The sequence below is a fragment of the Melanostigma gelatinosum genome (genome assembly GCF_949748355.1).
Source record: "Melanostigma gelatinosum genome assembly, chromosome: 2".
Classification (NCBI taxonomy): Eukaryota; Metazoa; Chordata; class Actinopteri; order Perciformes; family Zoarcidae; genus Melanostigma; species Melanostigma gelatinosum.
In genome coordinates this window covers 17,302,698-17,324,054 of record NC_136635.1, presented here as the reverse complement: position 1 = coordinate 17,324,054, position 21,357 = coordinate 17,302,698, and the positions used below count along the sequence as shown (strand labels likewise).

General features: G+C 45.0%; 1 protein-coding gene across 2 annotated transcripts in view; it reads right to left on the bottom strand.

The window, feature by feature from the left end:
• Positions 1-4,201: 4,201 nt before the first annotated feature.
• Positions 4,202-21,357, bottom strand: part of cbfa2t3 (CBFA2/RUNX1 partner transcriptional co-repressor 3) — a gene marked incomplete at its 5' end in the record, with an annotated part of 34,984 nt that continues 17,828 nt past the window's right edge. For both annotated transcript variants that reach the window (XM_079289681.1, XM_079289682.1), the window contains 11 exons: positions 4,202-5,019; positions 5,524-5,714; positions 7,428-7,481; positions 8,213-8,281; positions 8,664-8,949; positions 10,013-10,098; positions 10,800-11,131; positions 13,573-13,754; positions 14,524-14,613; positions 14,986-15,227; positions 17,477-17,632. In XM_079289681.1, the coding sequence (XP_079145807.1) occupies positions 4,639-5,019; positions 5,524-5,714; positions 7,428-7,481; positions 8,213-8,281; positions 8,664-8,949; positions 10,013-10,098; positions 10,800-11,131; positions 13,573-13,754; positions 14,524-14,613; positions 14,986-15,227; positions 17,477-17,632 (2,069 nt within the window). In that variant the 3' untranslated portion in view covers positions 4,202-4,638. The remainder of the gene's footprint in view (positions 5,020-5,523; positions 5,715-7,427; positions 7,482-8,212; positions 8,282-8,663; positions 8,950-10,012; positions 10,099-10,799; positions 11,132-13,572; positions 13,755-14,523; positions 14,614-14,985; positions 15,228-17,476; positions 17,633-21,357) is intronic.

Sequence of the window (21,357 nt, the reverse complement as noted above, 5' to 3'; positions counted from 1 at the left end):
AATGCCGGGACATAGCACAAAAACCTTAACCAAAGTGAAATGTGAAGAGAAAGTTGTAGCTTTTGGTTGTATTTTGGTCATTTATAAGTGGTCTAGTGGGTTTGGCTTCGTGTTTATCTGAGGGCTTACTTGCAGACAAGGAGACACACGTAAAGCATTGAAGAGTTGAATGGAACTGTCATTATGATGTTGTTTCGATGCGCAAACATGGTATTTTACTGCACAAAGCTGTTGCTACATATTGTGAATCAATCTGCCACTAAAGTCTGTCTGGGATGTTTCATTAAAGCTCTGAAAGTTTCAAGTAGTTTGTACAGAGACAAGAAGAAAAAGGTATGTTTTATCTTTTTTTTTTTTTACAAAAGCACACACACCACCAGTCACACGCACACAAACATACACACACACCATCCATTCATTTTTATTTTTTTTTTATCTCTGCAAGGCTTTGTAACTGAAAGAACAGGCAATCAGTAGGCTTTTCTAAGAGGATGCTTCTATTACTTTTACAGAAGCAGTATTCAATATGTAGACAACAAGCGCTTTGATTGCTTGAATACAAATTCTACACATTTGAAACTCAGCCAGTTCATTAAACATGCGTTTCACTCTTGTGCCCTGATTGTGTGTATTTCAGACACTTTGGTTAACTGGTGTAGTGGAGCTCTAACCTTATTATTTCTGGTCTGTCAATACACACTGTGTCAAAGCCTATTATGGCAATAGAGTACTTTGGTCTGTGCTTTTATTGGTTTTGGACAACAAATGACATGTCATGGTTGATTCTGTGTTGAGTTTGGTAGTATGCAAGTTTGACTGTACAGTATGTGTACCTACTACTAGATTCCGGCAGTATCAGTTTGGTTAGTGGGATGTGATCAAACCTATGGATCAAACAGCTGAGGTCTGGTTCAAATAGACACTGTTTAACATCAGTAGTAATGGCAATTCCTTTCAACAATTTAGTTTTTATAATTTTCACACATAATCATGTGATCATGTTTGAATGTGCGCCACCATGTCTGCTCTCAGCCCAGCTTTTCAAAGTCCAGGTCAACCTCTCCTGGTGGTTAGCTGTATGGTCGCAGGAGGTAGCTATAGTGTGAACGATGGTCTGGGGTAGTAGTGGAGGAGCTGGACATCAGAGGGAAAAGAGGAAATGACACAAAAAGGCTGAGGTCAACACCACATCACAATGATCATAACACACATACGTACATGTTACACACAGAGGCACGGGTACCTTGTACCTTATCCCATTTGAATTATGTCTCAGGTAGTCCAAATAAAATGGTTCACTTCATCCATCGGTTGATGAACATGTTTCCTATGCCACTATCGGCAAAAAGAAAGTTACCTATTTTTTTTCCCAAGTTTGGTCGAAGTGCGTATGAGGCCAACATTGTAGCGTTTACAGTGATGAAAATTGAATTTATAGCATGTCGGCTTCAGGCCCTCTGTTGCTTTAAGTGAAGGCCTGGACACTGTTTAGTATTCATGTGTTTAGCAGAGGCGAGCATATTGCTGGAGCATGTGGGAAAGGCTGGGGGGAAAACAACCTGAAGAGGTGACACTACTCTCTTGGCCTGGAAATAGATATTCAATTTATGCTCAACCTGCATCTTTACAAATAAACAGTAATCTGTTAAAAAAGCAACATTGCAAAGATTGGCTATCAAAATGAGCTTTTAGGTTTACTTCAGCTTAACACTGGTACATCACTTACTCCTACAGTAATGGCTTGCCATGGACCTTGGGGGAAACAAATACTCCTAACCTCACACACTCTGTCACACACACACACACACACACACACACACACACGCACACACACGCACACACAGGTTGATGAGGACCAAGAGAGAGAGGGTCACTGCAGTGGCAGAAACAGAGCATTTGACATGATATATCAAGTTTGACAATTCTTAAATATGTTGTGAAGCATCTAAATTTGCAGCCACGACCTTTTCCTCTTTTGTTTTTTCAAACCTTTGAACATATTTGGGATTGTTTTGTTACTACACACTGTTGAGTCCCCTCCTGCAGGATGTAAACTGACCTGGGGTGAATGAAGCACATGACACAGCTTTGGGTCCCAATTGCACCATCGCATTCAAATTAAGAAGATTAAAGTTAAACATAAATATATTTGCTTGGTGTTATACAATATTGTAAATTAAGGCCTAATTAATTAATGAATACATTAATTCAGAAGTCCTGTAGTGTCCATCCACCTTTGATCTGTTTTCATCCATTTTCAGCTACATGCATTGTATGAAGCCACTTTACCTCCACTACCAACAGTCTCCTCCGCTCAGGGTCACATGACACTTTGATTTGAGTAAAAATTTAAACTGATTAACTCGTGTGAGAGAGAAAAAAAGATTGATGAATTTGAGAAATAAATGTACTGTGAAAAAAATCATAATCTGGACATTAAACTTTAAAGGTTTCTGTTATTTGGCAAACACATTTTTGGACCTCTTTAAATACTATGTACATTCACATTAAGTTACCGATGTTACTTTAAATATATTTATATGTATCTATATTATATGACACCCTATGGGCAGTTGAGGTTCCATTCAGTAGCTGAATTCTCTTCATATTGCACCTCTGTCCTCTCACTGTCTTACAATGCGAGCTATACAAAATATTCTACAAGAGGGGTTTCATCTCATTAATATAGATACAACAAATCAAACAATAAGTACAATGCCGGGCTTCCTCTCATAAGCGAGTGTCCTGCTTGGTCTGACCTCACTGCTCAGCCCCAACTTATAGGAGGGAAATGAAAGGAAACAAAACCAAAACAAAGTCCATCTTTCTGGATATACACAAGGGCAGCACATGTGGACATCAGCGACAAGAGACATTATCGAAATGTGAAAGAGGAACAATATCTACAAGCAGGTTCCGAACCCCTCCCACGAGACTGCTCAGCGGCTCTGTTCGAAGCAGGCGGGGGTTAGGGGCAGACTTGAGTCAAGTCGTTAGGGAAGAGCAGTAGAAGGGAGGTGTGGGGTGAGGGGAGGTAGAAAGAGAGAACCAAGTCTACACCGCCCTTCACTTGGCTCCTTTTTATCTGTTTATCATGCTTTGGAAAAAGAGGGAGTGAATGTAAAGGTAACACCAAATCCTTGAAACATCTCCTTGTTGTGGAGCTTTAAAAAAGAAAAGAAAAAAAAGACTGACAATCTTCTTATAAGTCATAGTATACAATGCCTTCTTGGACAATGTTTTCAAGCTTCCTTTGAGGTTTTTGGCAGCTCCTTTGCCATTTACGTATCTTCATCTCCTTTGAGGCTGTGTAGCTTTTTACTTTCCTCTTTATTCCTCTCTGGTACCATTTACAAAACAAAAAAGAAATCACACTGTGGCAGGTTTTCCATCCATTTCATGAAGTCCTTCTTGTAGGCAAGTTCACAGCATTGTCCTTATTCACTAGTCTGGGCCATCACTGAGGAACCGCTGTCGTTTTGTCCAGACTACAGGAGACAGCTGCAGATCAAAGCAGGTCACAGGTTTCTTTTTTCTTCTTTTAAACGTCTGACTATCTCTGGGTCCCGTTCTGCAGCTTCTCTGCATCCTGGTCCTCTCAGGGCTGGCTTATCTGCTGAGGAGGTGATGTTGCTTTGCGTTTGGTTATAAGATGAGTGCTTCTCCTTATCGCTTACTTACTCACTTTGGCAGTGTAATACAAAGGTTTGGATCATGTTGTTTTTCATTCATCTTTGAATTCATTTGGGTTCACAATGGTGCAGAGGTGAGTCCGGTGTAGATTTTCTTGGCTCGCTAGCAAGGTAGTTAGCAGTTTAAAATTAATTCATTTTCATATCATTATTATCATCATCAGCATCATCATCATCACGACTATTCTTTATTTAGAATATTTGGACTTTTCTTTAATTTCCCTTAAAGCCAGAAAGAAACATTTAATAAATACTAAGCTGTGTTTCTGAGGAATTAATCGCATCACAGGTTTTTTCCCTTCCCTCATCCATTTGAAAAAAGGTATTTTGTCCTTGCCTGTCTCCATTAGGACACTGTCGAATAAGTGCCACATCAGTGAACTGTTTGCACAGGTAGTGCACATCTAAGGGCTGAGTACTACACTCTCATTGGTGCTAAATTAAAGGGAAATCCAATACAAGTGCTAATCAGCCTAGTCCCCCCCCCCCCCCCCATCACTGTTGCCTACCACAGCCTTGTGTCCTCATGCAGACAGTATTTAACGTGCTGACATTACTGAGGACACATCTTAGCCACATCTTCAAGTCAAAGCTCATGTGTTCAGCAAAACACATGTGATATGTTTCTGTGACTGAACACAGAGATAGAAGACACTTTTCATGCGTTCCACTACACTGAACCCCGGGCTGGAATCTTTGTATTCGTGGCTGTGGTTGTAAAAGAGACAAAAACTGAAAAAGTGTTTTTGGGGGGAGGTGACCAGTTGAGTCAGTCTATCATCAGGTAGTGAGATGATTTTCAGAAGAGCTTAGGATAAGAGGGAAATAAGGACTGAAATAGGGGAGGAGGAAAGGGAGCGGCGTGCAATGAACTTCCTCAGTTTGGTTTTGTGTGGAGTGTGGGCACTGTCGCATCAGTATGCAGGGGAGGGACAAGGGTCCGACGTCAACGAGAGGTGGCATCCAGTAGGGCGGGGGTAGCTGGAGTTGTGGAGCGAGAGGCACTGCTGGAACTGCTCTCCTTGGGGCTGGCAGAGACACTTCCACTGCCGCTGCCAGCCCCTCCCGCAATGCTGCTCTGGCCGGCCAAGGACAAGGCTCCTGGAGGAGTGCGCTCCGAGTGGGTGGGGGGCGCACTGGTGGACGCTGAGGAGGAGGAGGGGGGGCCTAGAGGGACGCTGCTGCCCCCTGGCATCCCCTGCAGGCCTTGACCACAGACATGGTGGTGCTTCTCCCAGTCTTTGTGTTGGCAGAAGGAGCCGCAGTAGCGAGCCGTGTTGCAGCCGCTGCACGTCTCACTGGCTTTCCTCCCACAGTTCCAGCAGCTCTGTTGAGACAGTGGGGAGAGAGTGGGTTGATAAAAATAAGTCTCTTTTTTGTCCCAGGAAAGTTTTCTCTTCCTCACATAAATATACGTTTAAACCTAACATGAGTATTATAAAATCGTAGCCTGATCATATATGTTTGACTCTTGGCACAAGGATTTGATTTGAAGGCTTTAAGTCCTGGTCCTGGTGTGTGTTACCAGCAGGTGGTGGTCAACTGCTCAGTAATGACCTCAGCCTGGCACTCTGCTCCAACCATCTGGGTCCGTCTGCTTTTATTGACACAGACAACTGGACTGCATCTACTCATAATGATGACAACATGGTGCAGCACCAAACCAACAGCAGCAAGCTGTATGGATTACACATTGCAGGGTAACTTGGAGGATAAGGGGAACAGAGTGAAGGGCAGAAGAGCGTTAATGAGCGAGAGACAGAGTGATGTATTAGAGAACAAGTGAGAGGAGAATTAAGGTGAATGTGGTTGGGGGGTCTGTGATACTCACTTCACTGGAGTCCTCCTGCTGGTTGATTACTGTTAGTGCGTCCTCAGAGGCTTGCCTCTTGGCCTCGGCCAGCGCCCGCTCCATTTTAGAGCGTTCGGCTGAAATCATCTCATGGGCTTTCCGCTCAGCGTCTGACACCGCCTTCTGCAGCTCTGACATTGCCTGTCGCTTAACCTCATTCACTGCCTCCTCTACAAAAAAAAAGAAAGAGAGAGAAGTGTTAGTGCAAACGCCCATCGTCCCGTCCTGCCTGCTCTGTCATCCTTTGAGGCTCTTTAAGCTGCCATCTTGTTGTATCTCAGCAAACAGATGTACATCATCCAAGATTTAAAACTTTCTGCCAGAAAAGGGAAACAGCAGACTTCAATAATTAATTCAAACACGTCTGGCCACAATCATTTCCAGTTCTGACAACAACAGATGTCTCCAAAGTTTTGTCTCTAACTTGGCTGTTCACACAGCATCCTGGGATTCCCTGTTTGCATGATTGTCATCTTGTCATAAGAATAATTTTAATACAATTCGTAAGACGGATTTCACAGTGAAAAGAGAATAATTTCCCCACCGGTCGGCATCCGTATCCCCACTGCAGGGCTTCCTACGATGAAGATTTTTTTATCATGGGGCCTTTTGTTTTCCAGCAAAAGCACAAACTGTATGAGTGAAGAGTGTTTTTACAACAGGCAGGTGTGTAGACACTTTACCAGATGGCAGTCAGAAAATAGAAACTTCCCGCAGTCTCCTCTCAGTAAGAGGCAGAAGTGATTACATTTTGCCATCTTTCATTATTGGCCTCACGGTGCACAACATATGTATAGTGCATGCTTTCCTGTAGGGCTTTATACACCTGAGAAACAGGTTTCCAAATATAAAAACATCTATGAATAGAATGCTAACGTATCTTGTGATCACAATACATAAATTCCCCTAAAATGTCAATTTCTTCAGCAATCAGAGACAGCAACACTTTTAAAGATGAAATTACTTTTCACCCTCCTGCTCCACCTCCTCCAGATGTGCATGGTTGACACACTAATGCCCAAATGACACACATACAAATAGCTATCCAGGTGTGTTAGGCCAACCAAGTAGGAGGTGAGACTGATAGTGTTCTCTCCACTGCTCCCTATTTCCTCCAGTCAGTGTTTGTTTGAGTGGGAACTCATAAATAACTGTCACTCTTCCTTGCCGCTCCACTCCACTTGTTTCAAACTGCTGTGCTAAAAGATAGGCGGCGGAGGGAGCCTCATCCAACACTTTGCTGCGTATGTGCGCATGGCTGCGTGTGCATGTATGTCTGAGCTTGATTCCTATGCTAAAAAGTTAATATTCTGTCAATTCCGTCAACATACAGTCACACTCAGACATGTCTCGATGGCTTCCTTCATTCCCTCTCTACCTTCATCCTTCATTTCATTTCTGCTCCTTTTTTTCTTATACCCCTCCTCCTCTTCTTTCTTCTCTTCGTTGCCAAACACTATCTGCATTATCCCGAACTTCTCAATTATCTGGCCTAATGCATGCACCACTAAGATTAGTTTGCAAATTTAATTAATTCTTATCAAGGAGACTGCATAGCAGATGCTGGGGCAATTAGCTCTTAATGGAAAACACGGGGACAGCAATATTAACGTTTTAATTCCACAGGGATTTGGCAAGTCCCTGAGACGTGTTATTCCTGCCTGCTTTTTCACACTTCAGATCTTGTTTTTCAAAGGCACTGCAGTCTCTCAACCTGAACCAGACCAGAGAATACGTGTCTGGTTTTAATTAAAAGCAAGCTGCAGCTACATCAGGCAGACTACCTGGCTGCTGAGATAGAGGTGACACATGCTCAGATATACACAAACACACACACACACACACACCAAGGTGAGATGGAGAGAGTGAGATATGTTACTCACCCTGCCTGTTTTGGAGGTGCTTTAGTGCTGGGGAGAGCGGGATGCTTGTAGTACCTGTATGAAAAACAACTGCAATTAAAAGAGCTTTTTCTGCCGGTGAAAATGCAGCACAGTATTTTGCCGACAGCAGCAGCCGGTATATTTCCTCCGCAGGGTATTGGAGTACGACTGCAACATAATAGTGCTGGGACTGGGGAGGAACAAGGGCTGAGCCAGATGACTCCTGGGATGGGCTCTATCTAACATGCAGTGTACAAGAAGGCCCATGCAATGCAACACTCCCGCCTGCTTCCCTTTGGCCTCAAACTGAGCCACAAATAATAACCATGGTCAAGATTATTTTGTCTGTATTTCTAAATGTCTGTGTTTGATTTTGAGTAATACATTAGTATACTGTGCATGAGGCTAAAGAAATTAACACAATAAAAAAAAAGTACAAAAACCTGAGACTGTCTGTGTTTCTCAGGTCAATGGAGACCAGTAAACTCTAATCTGTGGTGTGCTGCTGCGGCCCGCTTTGGGCCAGGTGACTGCATTTTCACTGCCGCTGTAACTGCAGTGGCTTTTCATAGTGGTGACAGATGGAGGGCATTTAGCCCTAATGACACAGAGGGCCTTCAAGCCTCTGCCCTGATGGACCTGCGGCTGTAAGGCCTCTGCTCCGTCTGTCTCTGTGGCCACGGTGAGGGCCGTGAAAGACTGATGACGGTGACTGTGTGTGTTTTGTTTGTCCGTGTGGGGTCAATCATGAAGACAATAGAGAGAAGGGGATGCTTGGCTCTTACCAGCTTTCCTCCAGATTTCTTCTGGCAGGTATCCTGAGGGAGGCCTGTGTAAGAAGTCTCTGTGGATCTCTGAAACACACAAGCAGGCACACATTCAGTCTCGATTATACACACACACACACACACACACACACACACACACACAGTGATAGACCTTTGATCTGCTCAAACACACATCCTAGAAGTTTCCACTTCTATTTTTGGGACCAATACACACTATTTGTTGCAACATCAGTAAATAAGCTGTCATCAACTTTTTCTATAATTTCTGGGGAGTTATACGTGAAATGTAAATTATGAATGAGCATGCTGGCAGCATAAGGGTGCCATCAGTTGGTTAAAGATCCAGGATGTTGCAACCAGATTTGTATTGCCTCACAGAATGAGTTTACATTTGTACATTTGCAGAAAAATGTGATCATTTAAGTGACTTTGTTTTGTGTTTGTCTACCTGTCTGTCTGCCTGTCTGCCTTTCAGCAGCCGAGGAAGTTCCTACGGGCAGTGGCTCGCTGCTGCTAGCTGTGTTGGAGGAGGAGTTGTGGTGAGGAGTAGGAGGAGGAAGAGGAGGAGGAGGAAGGCAGTGCTGTCCGTTGCTCCCACCTTTTTTCATCTCCTCCACGTCGCTATAGCGCCGAATCCAGTGATTCATTTCCTCCCGGTCAGCCTCCTGGCAGCGGCGCAGCACTGTCAGAGAGCGGCGCGTCTTCTCCACCATGTCCATGATGCAGTTCAGGAGCTGCAATGGGACAGGATTGAGGATGAGTTGAAACAGTTACTTCGGGATGAATCAACAGGAGAAATTCAACAGTGCTCCATTTAGTTGAAGATATAAATCCATACGACCGAAACACATGGCCAGGACAGGTTCCCACAAAACTAATACAAAATGAAACTTGATCATCTCCACAACACGGTAGTAGAGTTTTTTTTTAATTAACCAAACTTGATAAATCCATAAAAAAAAACCAAGAAAAAACATGAAAAGACATGCCTGTTAGCGTGCGACTCTGTGTTTCTGTCTCGGCCTGTTTGGCTCATGGATTGTGTGCTTGTCAGTGAATTTCAATGTCTAAGAGCATTACAACAGCGACAATGTAACAGCTGGGCTGCTGATGGAAAAGTTAAGCCAATTCCTTCCACCCTTCTGCTCCGGTCCCTGCCAACTCAACAGATTTCCACTCTTTTCTCCCCCCCCACACACACACACCTCTGTTGTAAACAGTGTCACTTTTTTCCACGGTGTCCTGTGTTTCCAGAGCCGGCCCGGCCTGCTAAATGGGTTTAGCATGGTTGACATTCAATCCATATCATTATTCTCATTCATCGTTCCCTCTCTCTGTCTCTGCCTTCTTTCCTCTGTCCCTCCCTCCCCTCTGAGTTCACTATATTTATTTCAGTGAAGTGTTTCTAATTTGGCAGGGGTCCAGGCCTGGCCGGTTCCCTCCATGACTGCAGCTCTTGTCTCAGCTGCTCTCCTCAGCTGGAGCTGTGCTCTGCTGTGTCCTGAGCTCCATCTGGGGCCCTGTTTCTGTGTATGCGGGTCTGTCTGTGCATGTCTGTGTGTCTAGCGAATGTGATTTTGTCTTCATGGAGTTGGGTGCCAGGAAGCCAGATAGGTGTCTGTTTGTTGTTAATTCACCACTCTGACAATGTCCGTCAACTGCACACTCTGATGGGGTGTCAACAGAGCCCGTCCCACTAAAGTTAACTGAAATCACCTGCTTTATTTCCCACTGCTCCACGATATGTATGAATTAGAGGTGGTCAGCATTAACCTCGGCTGCCAGGCTGATACGTACATTATCGAGGTGCTTCCATTCCTCTGCCCACTCTCGATCTGTAAGACGATGGTCAATCACCTCCTCTTGGCGCGCTCCATGTACAGCTAAAAGACAAACACATGGGTGAGATTCTGCACACAATTCTGTATTACTACCTCTAAGCAGCAAAACACTCCATTGCAGGGTGGATACCTAACTATGTCCATGTTTGACCAAGGGGAACTGGAAGAAGAAACTCTGAACCCATTCCTGACTGTCATAGCGAACACTAATAAGTAACTATAATGCTGAAAATGTTTCTATTTTCAAACACTTACAATTAGTAACAGAGTGTGTGTGTCTGCCCATATTTGTGTTGGGGTGGATGACAGTTCATTAATATCTTGAGGTGTGTGCAATGGACTTTTTCCTCTTCTCCTCTACTTTGTTATTGTTTTATTGTATTATATTTTGTAAAATCAGCAAGTTAGTTGTGTAATTTCAAACAAAATGAAAAGCATGTCATGTGCCTATTCTATGACCTCATATCTAATCAGGAAGACAACTTGGCTAAGAATTCATCTCTTTCCTTTTGGGAAAGCAGAAGGAAGGCATATATGGTTGCCACAGTTGTAGTAGCGTAGGCATGTATGGATGTGGTCTTTATATAGACGCACTGCCACAAGGATCATCACACTGGACTGACAACTGGCCTTTGTTCTCTACAGACAGCCCACTTACATATACACCAGCCCATAGACTGACCATGCAACTGAGAACTGGAGACCTATGGATTTATCTGACCATGTGAATGCAGCCGTCCTACCTGTCTGCCGGAGCCTGTCCCGGGCGTCGCGGTGTTCATTGTGTCTGTAAGCGTCTCTGTATTGGTGCGCCAGGGCCATGTCTTCTAAGCGATAATGTTGGGGTCCCACTTGGGGGTTGGGTGGGTGGGGCAGGCCGTTGGGAGGGTGTGTGGGGAGGCCGTTGGGCGGGTGTGTGGGGAGGCCGTTGGGCGGGTGTGTGGGGAGGCCGTTGGGTGGCGGGTGAGCAGGAAGACCCGTGCTGGGGCTGAAGCGTTGACTGGGGCTGATGGTGCACGGCCTCTTAGCCATGTGCTCCGGGTGCAACCCATCTCTCTCTGAGCTGTCTTTGGTCCTGTAGAGGAGGACAGGGGAGTTGGATAAAACATTATGTTAAAACACTCAGGGATATTATGTAGAATATGGCATCATGGCTTACCATGATACTATTTAATGTTGCGATTAGAATGAGCAGTTTGTAGGAGCTTGTACGACTCTGATATATTTAAGAAAATGAAGGCAGCCAGGCAGTAGATAATGTCAGCACTACGCAGTTATTAGAATACAGTTTGAAAAATTAGACCCAGAGCAAACTACTTGGTTAGCAAATACATTAAACATCCAGAATTTAAAAAAATAGAGTTAAAGTTGAACTGTTTAATCACAGACTAAGGCATGCAGCGCAGTGGGATGTTAAGTGGTGTATTATGATCTACAACAAAACAGATCTTTGTTGTAAAAGGCGGTGTTTATTTGCCCATATGCAATGCCCCTGCACAGACTGCATCTCTTAAGCTCTATTTCCTACCACCACATGTACCATTATTCCACAAATGTCAAACCAAGAATCAATTCAGCTGCTTCAAATGAACTCTGGATCACTCAAAAATTGTGTTGAGGCTGACATGACTACCCTCATTAGCACTAAATGGCTCATTTCTCACCTCAGTTTTATTGAGAAACATATTTTCTGACACTATATTAATGTCTGAAGAGAGAAAAAATAACTCTTGTGCTGGCGACTCCATCTTTCTCCAGCTAGTCTATGGCCTTGCCAGACCACAATGAGAAATGTGAAAACTGTGCGATGACTTTGCCAGGCTAAATATGCAATGATAGTGTATTACTTCATAGTTTGGGAAAACATGCCCAAGCAAAGACCGGAATGCCCTTGAAATCAGATCAAGGGGCAAAAATTGTCCTCAGTAAAAATATGTCAAAGAAAAGACTTTCATGAAGTCTGATTGGTTGCATTAGTGTTTGCCATAAACTGTCATATCAATTCATTTTCAAAATGTACAGCATTTAGTATTGTGGACTGTTTGTAGAGTGTGTAGCACAAACTTGTTTTTTAAACATCTCCCACATGGTGTATGCAAGCACACATACTCACACACACACACACGCACACACACACACACACACACACACACACACACACACACACACATGTATCCCTGCTGAGAGCTGCTTGTTGTTCAGTTACAGTAAGGCAGTGCTCCGCCAAAGCCTTTGCACAGCTGTACGCCATATGTATAAAACAAAGCCAAGTCCAACTGTACACCCTGCGTCTCAAACTCTTAATCTGAATATCCCTCAGCCGACTCTTATTGCAAGTATTTCTCCCTCCCACCCTGCTCTCGGGCTTAAGGGGCAATGTGGGCTGAACTCGTGTTTGGCAGATGTTCAGTGAAACTCATTTGTGTCTGTGTACTTTGAGTGAGTGTGTGTGTGTGTGTATGTGTGTGTGTGTGAGGCTGTTTCTAGCCATCTGGACAGTTTAAATGGGAGTGTTGATATTAATCTGTTTAGCTGGATGGCAATAGCCAGGCATTCCGATGCAAATCACTCTTTTATCATCCCCGGGATCAGAGGCGAATAAATACAACGCTGCCCAATGTAGATGGCGTGTTTATGTGTGTGTGTGTGTGTGTGTGCTCCGTTGTCCATGTGTATATTTGTGTATGTCTGCGATACTTGTACACATCCGCCCTCCCCCTCCTCCACCGAGCCTCTCCTGCTGTGCATAAGCCACAGGTCAGGAGGCGGAGGTGTGCGGATTACAGTGGGATTGCACAGCTCCAACCCCTAGTCCCATCTAAACCACCACCGCCCACCTCCCCACACCCCACTCAGGATGTGCTCAGTGTTACGGTCAGCACATCACCATCTGGACACATCCCTGACATATGGACAGCTGCTGGGAGCCCGCAGGTCAGGCAGCAGCAAAGAGGGAGACAGGGACAGAGACAGGGACAGGTGCAGAACTTATCAGAAAACAAAGACAGTGCCAGTAAGAGAAGTAGGAAAAAAAGGGAAATGCCACCTAATAATGCCTTGTGTTATCTTCTTAATTCGGTGAATAAAGCAAAGCACTGGGCAGAAATGTGGGACAATTGCAAGCCATAGCTCACTGTTGGTCTTTCTGTCTATCTTTGTTGTACTGAGGACATTTACTGTACTTCACTCCGTCTTCTCTTCTGCGTGTCTCACTCTCTCTTTTGCTTCTCAGACACTCTCTTTCTTCTCCTACAGTGCATTTATCTCCCCCCTCCCTCTCAGACAGCTGGCAGATCCAGCCTGGCATCGGGGCTGACCAGACTTCCGCCTCCTGTACAGCGGATTTATGGCCTCCTCTTGTCACTTGGCATTCTGAAATACGCTGAAATAATTAATATATAACAGTGTCTTTGTGTGTGTGTGTGTGTGTGTGTGTGTGAGCGTGTGAGAGAGAAAGAGTCTGCCTGTGTATGTGTTTATGTATGTGTTTTCTTGTGGTATTTGGAGTTGTGCTACCTGTCAGGGGTCCTTCTCTTGCCGTGCTCATTCATCTCCAGCATGATCTCAGAGGAGTCGAGGGGCGAACTAGCATTGGCGTCCAGGAGAAGCTGCTCGTGTTGGGCCAGATACTGGGCTGGAGTCTGCTTGGCCAACCTGGCACAGTGGAGCAACTCTCTCTGCAGCAGGGGCAGGTTTGCCTTCAGTGGCAAAGAGAGGGAAGACAGACATCAAAGGATTAGGAATACAATAAACTGTTGCAGGAAGGTAATAGATTTATTGAGCTGATGTAAATGTAGAGGGTGTTAAGTGGACAAGAAGTGATCTTGAGACTCATGGTGGAATAATAGATGGATGGAGTGAGAGTGAAATAATGCCAGATTAGGGTGAGAATAAAAAGAAAGTAATAGATGACGAGACAGGATGAGATAAGACAAGGCCCTTGACACCTTCCTCTGCCAAGTGGCTCTCTATTTCTCTCTCTCCAGGGTAAGCTGATGTGTATATTGTGTGTGTGTGTGTGTGTGTGAGTGTCAGTGCTGTCAATTAGCTCTCTCAGACCTGTCCGGGTTGACATAACACAGCCATTGCTGCAATGTCCCAGATGTGGAGGATCATTGCTCGCCAGTAGGTCTGACACACTCACACACAACACTTTTAACGGACATTCACAAGCACATCCAACTATTTTCTACATAATACTCCAAGCACAGTTAACACAGTATCACAGTCTACACCTATACGTTTTCAATCAAAACAAGCTTTCCCTCTGCGCCTCTCAGTGAGCCCTTTCTGCTTGGAGGCAGGTAGGGAAGGAGCACGTAGGAAAGGTATACATGCAGTGTCTGCACACACACACACACAGTCCTGAACACCGGCCATATAGACAGCAGCGGTGAGCTTTGAGCGTGTCTATTGAAGACATTGGGCTTGATTTGTCTTACATAAAATCTGTGCACGAGTATTTACCTTCAGGAAGGGAATGACAAACGGCCTCAGAGGGAAGTTGGTGGCCTCGTGAAGTTTGGAGTGAAACTCTTCGATGGTGAGAGTGGAGTTCTGCCCAAGACAACAGGGAGTTAGCCAAAGAGTCGCTCAGAGAAACACTTTTCATAACACGCTCTTATGAAGTCCTGAAAGATGAGGTTTTTAAAATCTTTTTATTGTCTTGTTTGTACCGTGTATCGCATAAGAACAAGATCACGTTGCGGGCACATTTTGTTGTGCGCAATATAAACAACTTTTACTTTCGTGACTTCGAGTGACTTTCTGTTGAACAAGACACATTTCCAAAATGTAAAATGCTCTGCATCACATGAATTAACTATCATCAGGTATAATACGTAGATACAAAGTTAAAGAACATCGGGATGAATGAATGGATGTCGAGATCCGTAACAATAATTCAACACAAATATCATCACAACTTACCACCAGCCCCAGCACAAGGCTGCGCACTCTCTCCCCAATCTCAGGCGATATGTCGTTGCCAAACTGCTGCAGCGTGGTGAGGAAGCGCTTCAGTTTGCAGAGTTGCCGGGCACCACAAGCTGGCGGGAGCTGCTGGTTGGAAAGCGAGGCCGTCGACGACATTGCCGGCCCATTACTGAAGCCGTTGGGAGTGGACGGAGCACCGTTCAGCGATGTAGGAGAGTGGCTGCTCCCATTCAGCACTGCAGATGAACAGACAGAAGGAAGAGACAACGTGAATTGGGTCAGTAGTTTTGGAGAGGCCTGGGGGGGGGGGGGCATCTGACAGATCTGTGGGCGTGATGTGGGCAGAAGCACTTATTTCCTACTGATAGAGAAGTGTGTGGTTAAGATTAAATATAAGTAAATAAGTAAGGCACACAATAGACTCTAATTCGACACCACGCCTGCAGCATATGATGCACATCGTGACTTCAGTGGTGCAATTCTCTGCCCGTTTGGCTGAGCGCTGTCAGTGTGTGTGTTCACTTCAGCTGTCTCACAAGTGGTACCATCTGACCACCCAAGCCCCCTCCCCTCCATCTCCCCCTGTATCAGTCTACTTCACCGTCCTCACCCTCTCCCCCTCACACACTCACTAGGACACAACTATAAGAGGAACTTGTTAAAGAGGGGCCAAAAATAGTCCTGTGGCCTGTGTTACTTTTATTCCAACAGCAGGTGTGTAGCTAAATCTGGCCCTACACATGTCCACCATCTGAAAGTAGATTTGCAGCTTTAAGTTTCAGAATAGAATCAGCATTCATACACACATATAATCACTCACGTATTCCTTGCGATGCTGGCACCGACAAACTCACAAATAGCTCGCAAACACTAGTTCTGTTTGAACTTTCCCCTGTTTTCATATTTTCATATCCAAGCCGGATGAAAATGCATGCAGAGTGCATTGAACAACATGTGATTTACGTGTCAGAAAATAATGAAATGCTCAAATCTTTTTCCATCTCTGGTCTCGTCAGTGTGTCATTGAAAGAAATATGCACATTTATGTGCATTATATCTGCGTTTCAATAACTAATGATGACAACATTTAGTTTTTTCTCAGATTAAACACATAGTGTAGTCTGTGTATGCAATGTCTAGTTAAAGGATTGTATTTCATTATCGCAGCATATGCAAGCACTTTCACTGACCACGGTGTCCAAACCATAATTTAATAACCGCTGCAGTAACTTTATCTTTTTAAAATGTATTCAGGACTCTGCAGTGAGCCATTGTGTACTGTAACACTACACCTTGTACACGTTCTTGAAGACAAGACGATGTGGAGTTTAGTTGTTCAGTAGTCTAGTTCTGTTCCTCTCAGGCGTGCTTGCTGCTCTGATCTGTGGGTCGAGGGCCTGAACACATATGGACTAACCCATGTGATCCCAAAAGGCAGCACTTGTGTTCTGGTTTCAGAGAGAGGTGCGAGGAGAGAGCTACACTACTGACCGCCCGCCACAACAGGTGAAACAACATGGGCTGTCATTGCTATATAGGGAAGAAAGTAGTCTACACACTACCCACTACGCCGCCCAACCAGCTGGTAAACAACACGGACACCAATGCACACACAATGCCACAGCCGCACTCGCACATGCGCTCACACTTGTCCCACTAGCAGGGCATTCTGCACACCAGAAGACACACACACACACACACACACAAATAGATGCTGGCAACACACACCTGACACACACGTGACTTCAACACTTGTTCACCAGAACAGGAAAGAAACACATATTTGAGATTTCTCTCCCTATGCATATGAAGTGTCCATGACAGTTGACCTAGGAGGGACAAGTGGCCGTGTAGTCCATTGTAGATGCCTTCAAGTTGCAGAAGCTTATTCATTTGTGGAATTTATAACAGACTGATCGGTAAATCATATTATTTTAACATGTAGCGGGTCTTAAAAACACACTGACAAATCGTCAGGGAAATACTGCTGTAACACCAACAAACCACAAACGAATTTAGAACATTTGTAATTTTTGGGGGGGGGGACAGTGGATAGTTAAGAATTGACAAGAAACCAGAGAGAGAGAGAGAGAGAGAGAGAGAGAGAGAGAGAGACAGGGTATGACAAGCTAGTATTTGATGCATCTTAACCTCTAGGCCACTGGTTGCACTAATTTATCGTAAAGTTTTGATTTGGAGGACAAAGGGCATTTGATTTACAAATTACAAAATATATGACGAGATGTGCATGTCAGGTCTGTAAAGAATTTGCAATGAAGCAGATACGAGCTCACATATCTATGGCTATCTTCTCCAGTGCTCACTGTGAAATGAAGAGGCTGTTCAACCAGCTCACTGTTTTTCTTACACCTGTTACCTGCTCGCTGACATGATGCCTCACAAAAGGATCATCTTCAAGTCAAAGAAAACATAAATCTCACAGCACGTAAGCTAAACAACGGTGGGTCTTGTACAGCTAACTTACTTGATTTATTGGTAGCCGGGGTGAATGAAGCATTGCGATTGGTTGCTTGGCTGACAGCCGGGGGTGGAGGAGGCATGTTGGGTGGGGTGAACCTGGGCTGGGTTTTCACATCCGCAGGTGAATCTGGCATCGTTCCAACCTTCTGCACTCTGCTACCTGTGATTTGAAAGAAGAAGAAGAAAAGAAGAAAAAAAAAGACAATCATCAAGATGGAGCTGCAGAACGAAAATAAAATAATCATACTTTCAGAGTGGAGACAGCTGGTTAAGGAGGAGACCACTGACATTTTCACCTGGGAACCATCGACTGTTTCCTTAAACCATAAGACCCATAAAATAAATCAATGCAGGGAGTGGAAATGAATCCAAACTTGTATTGTGTCTCTCTTGTTGGAGATTCATGGGCCTGGGAGACATACAGTAACACCTGCTCACTCGCTCAGCTGCTGCTGACTGAGAGCCTCCCCTCCCCCCTTCTCTTCCCTCTCTCTCTCTCCCTCTCTCTTTCTCTGACATCCCAATCAGTGCCCCTACACTGTAACCTCCAACCCCCAGACACACACACACACACACACACACATGCACACACTCCTCACTCCTCCCCGCCTGTCCCCTCTCGTCCCCTAGTTCAGACAGCCGGCTTGACAGCCAGTGACAAGTGCAGCTGGATCTGCTGCTGTCCATCACTGGACTTTCAGCAGAGCTCCGTCCTGCTACCAGAAGCCTCACTGCCCTCTGCCAGACACCCTGCCAGCACCAAACAAGGCAAGGCCAGGCTCTGGAGGGTGAAGGGAATGGATGGTACAGCAAGGGACATGAGAAGAAAACATGACACGGGGCGGATGTTCCACACAAGTGTGTGAGGACTGTCGCCTTACGTTCTGCATTTGTGGCAAAGGGCCTCATGCGGCGCATGCAAACAGTGTGTCTTCAACAAAAACGCTGTCATGCACACAACCGCATACACGAGTCAGACTATATTTATATATAATGGATAAACAAGCAGCAGGTCTGTTCTTTAGTGATGTATCTGTGGAGTGTTGACTGTCTTTCTGTCTATGCGTCCGTCTGTCACTGCAGCTGCTGGAACCAGATCTTTCTGTAATGTAAACCCGAGCTAAGAGGTGTGACGACTCGTGAGGAGATAGCTTTAGAGTATGTGTACATGTGTGCAACTGGCAGGGGGCGCACTAAATGTGCAGTATGCAGTGAAAAGTAATGAAATAAATACGCAGCACGTTTATGTATTAGAACATAAATGTGTGTATTTCTGCACTAGTACTACAAACCACCATTAAGTGTAGTAAACACATGTCTTCATAATGAAAGAGAGAGGACAGAATATCATTTTCTATGTTCAAAGCAGATGCAAACCACATTGTAGCATTTATTGATTCTCAATAACGCTGTGTTTTTCTTTTTCCTTTTCAGCTGTCTCTTAATGGATTACAGGATTAGAGAAATGAACTCGGTCCGTTCTGTCAAACGTGGAACCCTAACGAAAGCCTTATTTCACATTTCACATCCTTATGAGGACAGAGTAGAGGTCACTGCCAGGGTGGCCCTGTCACGAGACCGGGCTTCTGCAAACGACACAGGCAAAGAGGTTATTATAGGCAGTGATTACTCCTTGTTATCCTACTAATAACAAAAATGATTTCAAACCAAACAGCCAAAGGCCTTTCATACATCTGAACACTGTTACGGGACCTCTTTTACAGCTGCAAATGTATTGTAGTCACCAACTAACATATTAAATCACTTTCAAATAATGTGTTTTGTCATTTCACTCCCCGTGAGCCAACTGTGAACCCAGTGTTTTCCTCCACAAGACTCCTGCCTCAGTTGGCCTCAGTCCTTGGTGTTAGCCTATTTCTGAGAGCTCATGTAGATGCGTTCAACAGCTGGTGTCTGTATTTAAAGAGTGCCACTCTGGAGTGTGCTGTACGAGGGCCATTGACACAGGGATCCTCAAGAACACGAGGGGCACTCCGCTGTTTTCCCCATGCCAGACGCACTGAACATAAACACACAAGGTTGTAGATAGAGGCAGATGGGGGAGAGCTGGCATAAATAGACGCAGACATTCTCTTCTAAAGAACCCTAAACACACAAACAGGCTATCTGTGCTGCCGAATTGGCGGGCTGCTTCCTGTAGTGAGGCTGCCATATGTTTCAGTAAACATCCTCTTTGATCAAATGTACTGCGCTACTACATGCAGTGTGCATTGAAGGACTTACATGCAGTATACATCACATACTGCACATACCATCATAACATGCATTAGAATAACCAATCCTACTTCTGGACTGTCCCCACATTGAGAACTCTGAAGATACACTCAACTGAACAAGAGCTGGGTCCACGTATGATCTTTCAGGAGGAGAGGAGGATAAGGGGACCGTCCTATCTGTCTGTCTGCTCCCATTGCAGGATTATAGACAGCTGTTTAATCTCAGCTACAGACACAGGGCACACACATACGCATCATGCTCTGGATTCCACTTTTAATACATTAGAAAGTCTGCTAGGTCTGCAACCCCATCTGTGGCCATCTGTGCTCCTATTGTGCTTTGTGCTGAAGGACGAAACGCTCGAACTGAGAGAAGTAGAAAGAGCGAGAGAGAGAGAGAGAGAGAGAGAGAGAGAGAGAGAGAGAGAGAGAGAGAGAGAGAGAGAGAGAGAGAGAGCGAGATGGCACACCAGGTAAAACAGACCTGTGGTCAAAGGTCCAGGTCTGGACCATGCTCATTCTCCTGTCTGCAAGCTGCTCTATTTCCCTCCACAGGTTTTTATCTGGCTCTCTGAGAGGAGCCACTTTGGGATCAATACAGCTGAGAATAGATCTGCTGAGGATACAGATACCTTGCCGGCCGTACCAAACACTCACTATTGAATATTAGGCTGAAAATAAACCGATTACCGACCTCTCTGCCGCTGTCTGTCTCTGAACAGCTGTATGTCTACACGTTTGACGTAATTGGGGCTAAAAGATTGCACACCAAAGAAACAGTCTGCAGGCTGAGTTCTAAAAATGTTCTCTGTCTTCTACTCTCCCCTTGTGCCATGATGAAACAAGATGAAAAACAATTCACTGCGAGACTCACAAAACCACAGATCCTGTACTGTCCTACTGCAAGCACACAGCGCAGTGGTTTGTCTAACGTTCTAAAGCCCTTTTGGGGTCTCATCATAGATTTATGGACATATGCCTCCATTAAACCCCTTAAGAACACACACAAATCAGTACCATCATGTCATGACAAGCCATTAGAGGGCAATTCAGATACATTTTGGTCTCATTTCACATTGGCGTACGTCCTATTGTTGACTGTATGCATATCTGCGTGTCTGTGCATGTGAGCTTGTGCTTCCACTGGAAATGCAGCTGCAACTTATTAGCTTTAGCTGACCACTGCACAACAGTCCTCTTAAATCCCCCCTGTCTATTCAATCTCTCGTACTCCACAGAGACTCTCACCAGTGACCACATTGCCTTAAAACTCTCCCTCTGTCTCTCGCTCCTTACATCCCTCCCTCCCTCCTTCCCTCCCACTGTAATTCCCCATGTCTCCAGGAATGCTGTTGTTTTTAATTTCTCCCAGCTGCTCTGGCTGGCTGCCCGGCCGCCTACCTTCCCACATCTGTTCCCTATCAGGCCGCTGAGGAGTCCACACAAACAGAGCCTGAGCCTCTGGCCCCCAGCCTCCCACCAGGCCTTCGTATCAAAACATGGGGATTGTAGCCCTGTGCCCTGAACCTAAGACTAGGGGACACAGCACCTACAGAACCTTCCGCTCTCATACTACCAGCCCAAAAGAAAAAGACTGCTGACATCAGCAGCACACGCCCAATAAGTCATCTTCCTCTAACCAAGAGCA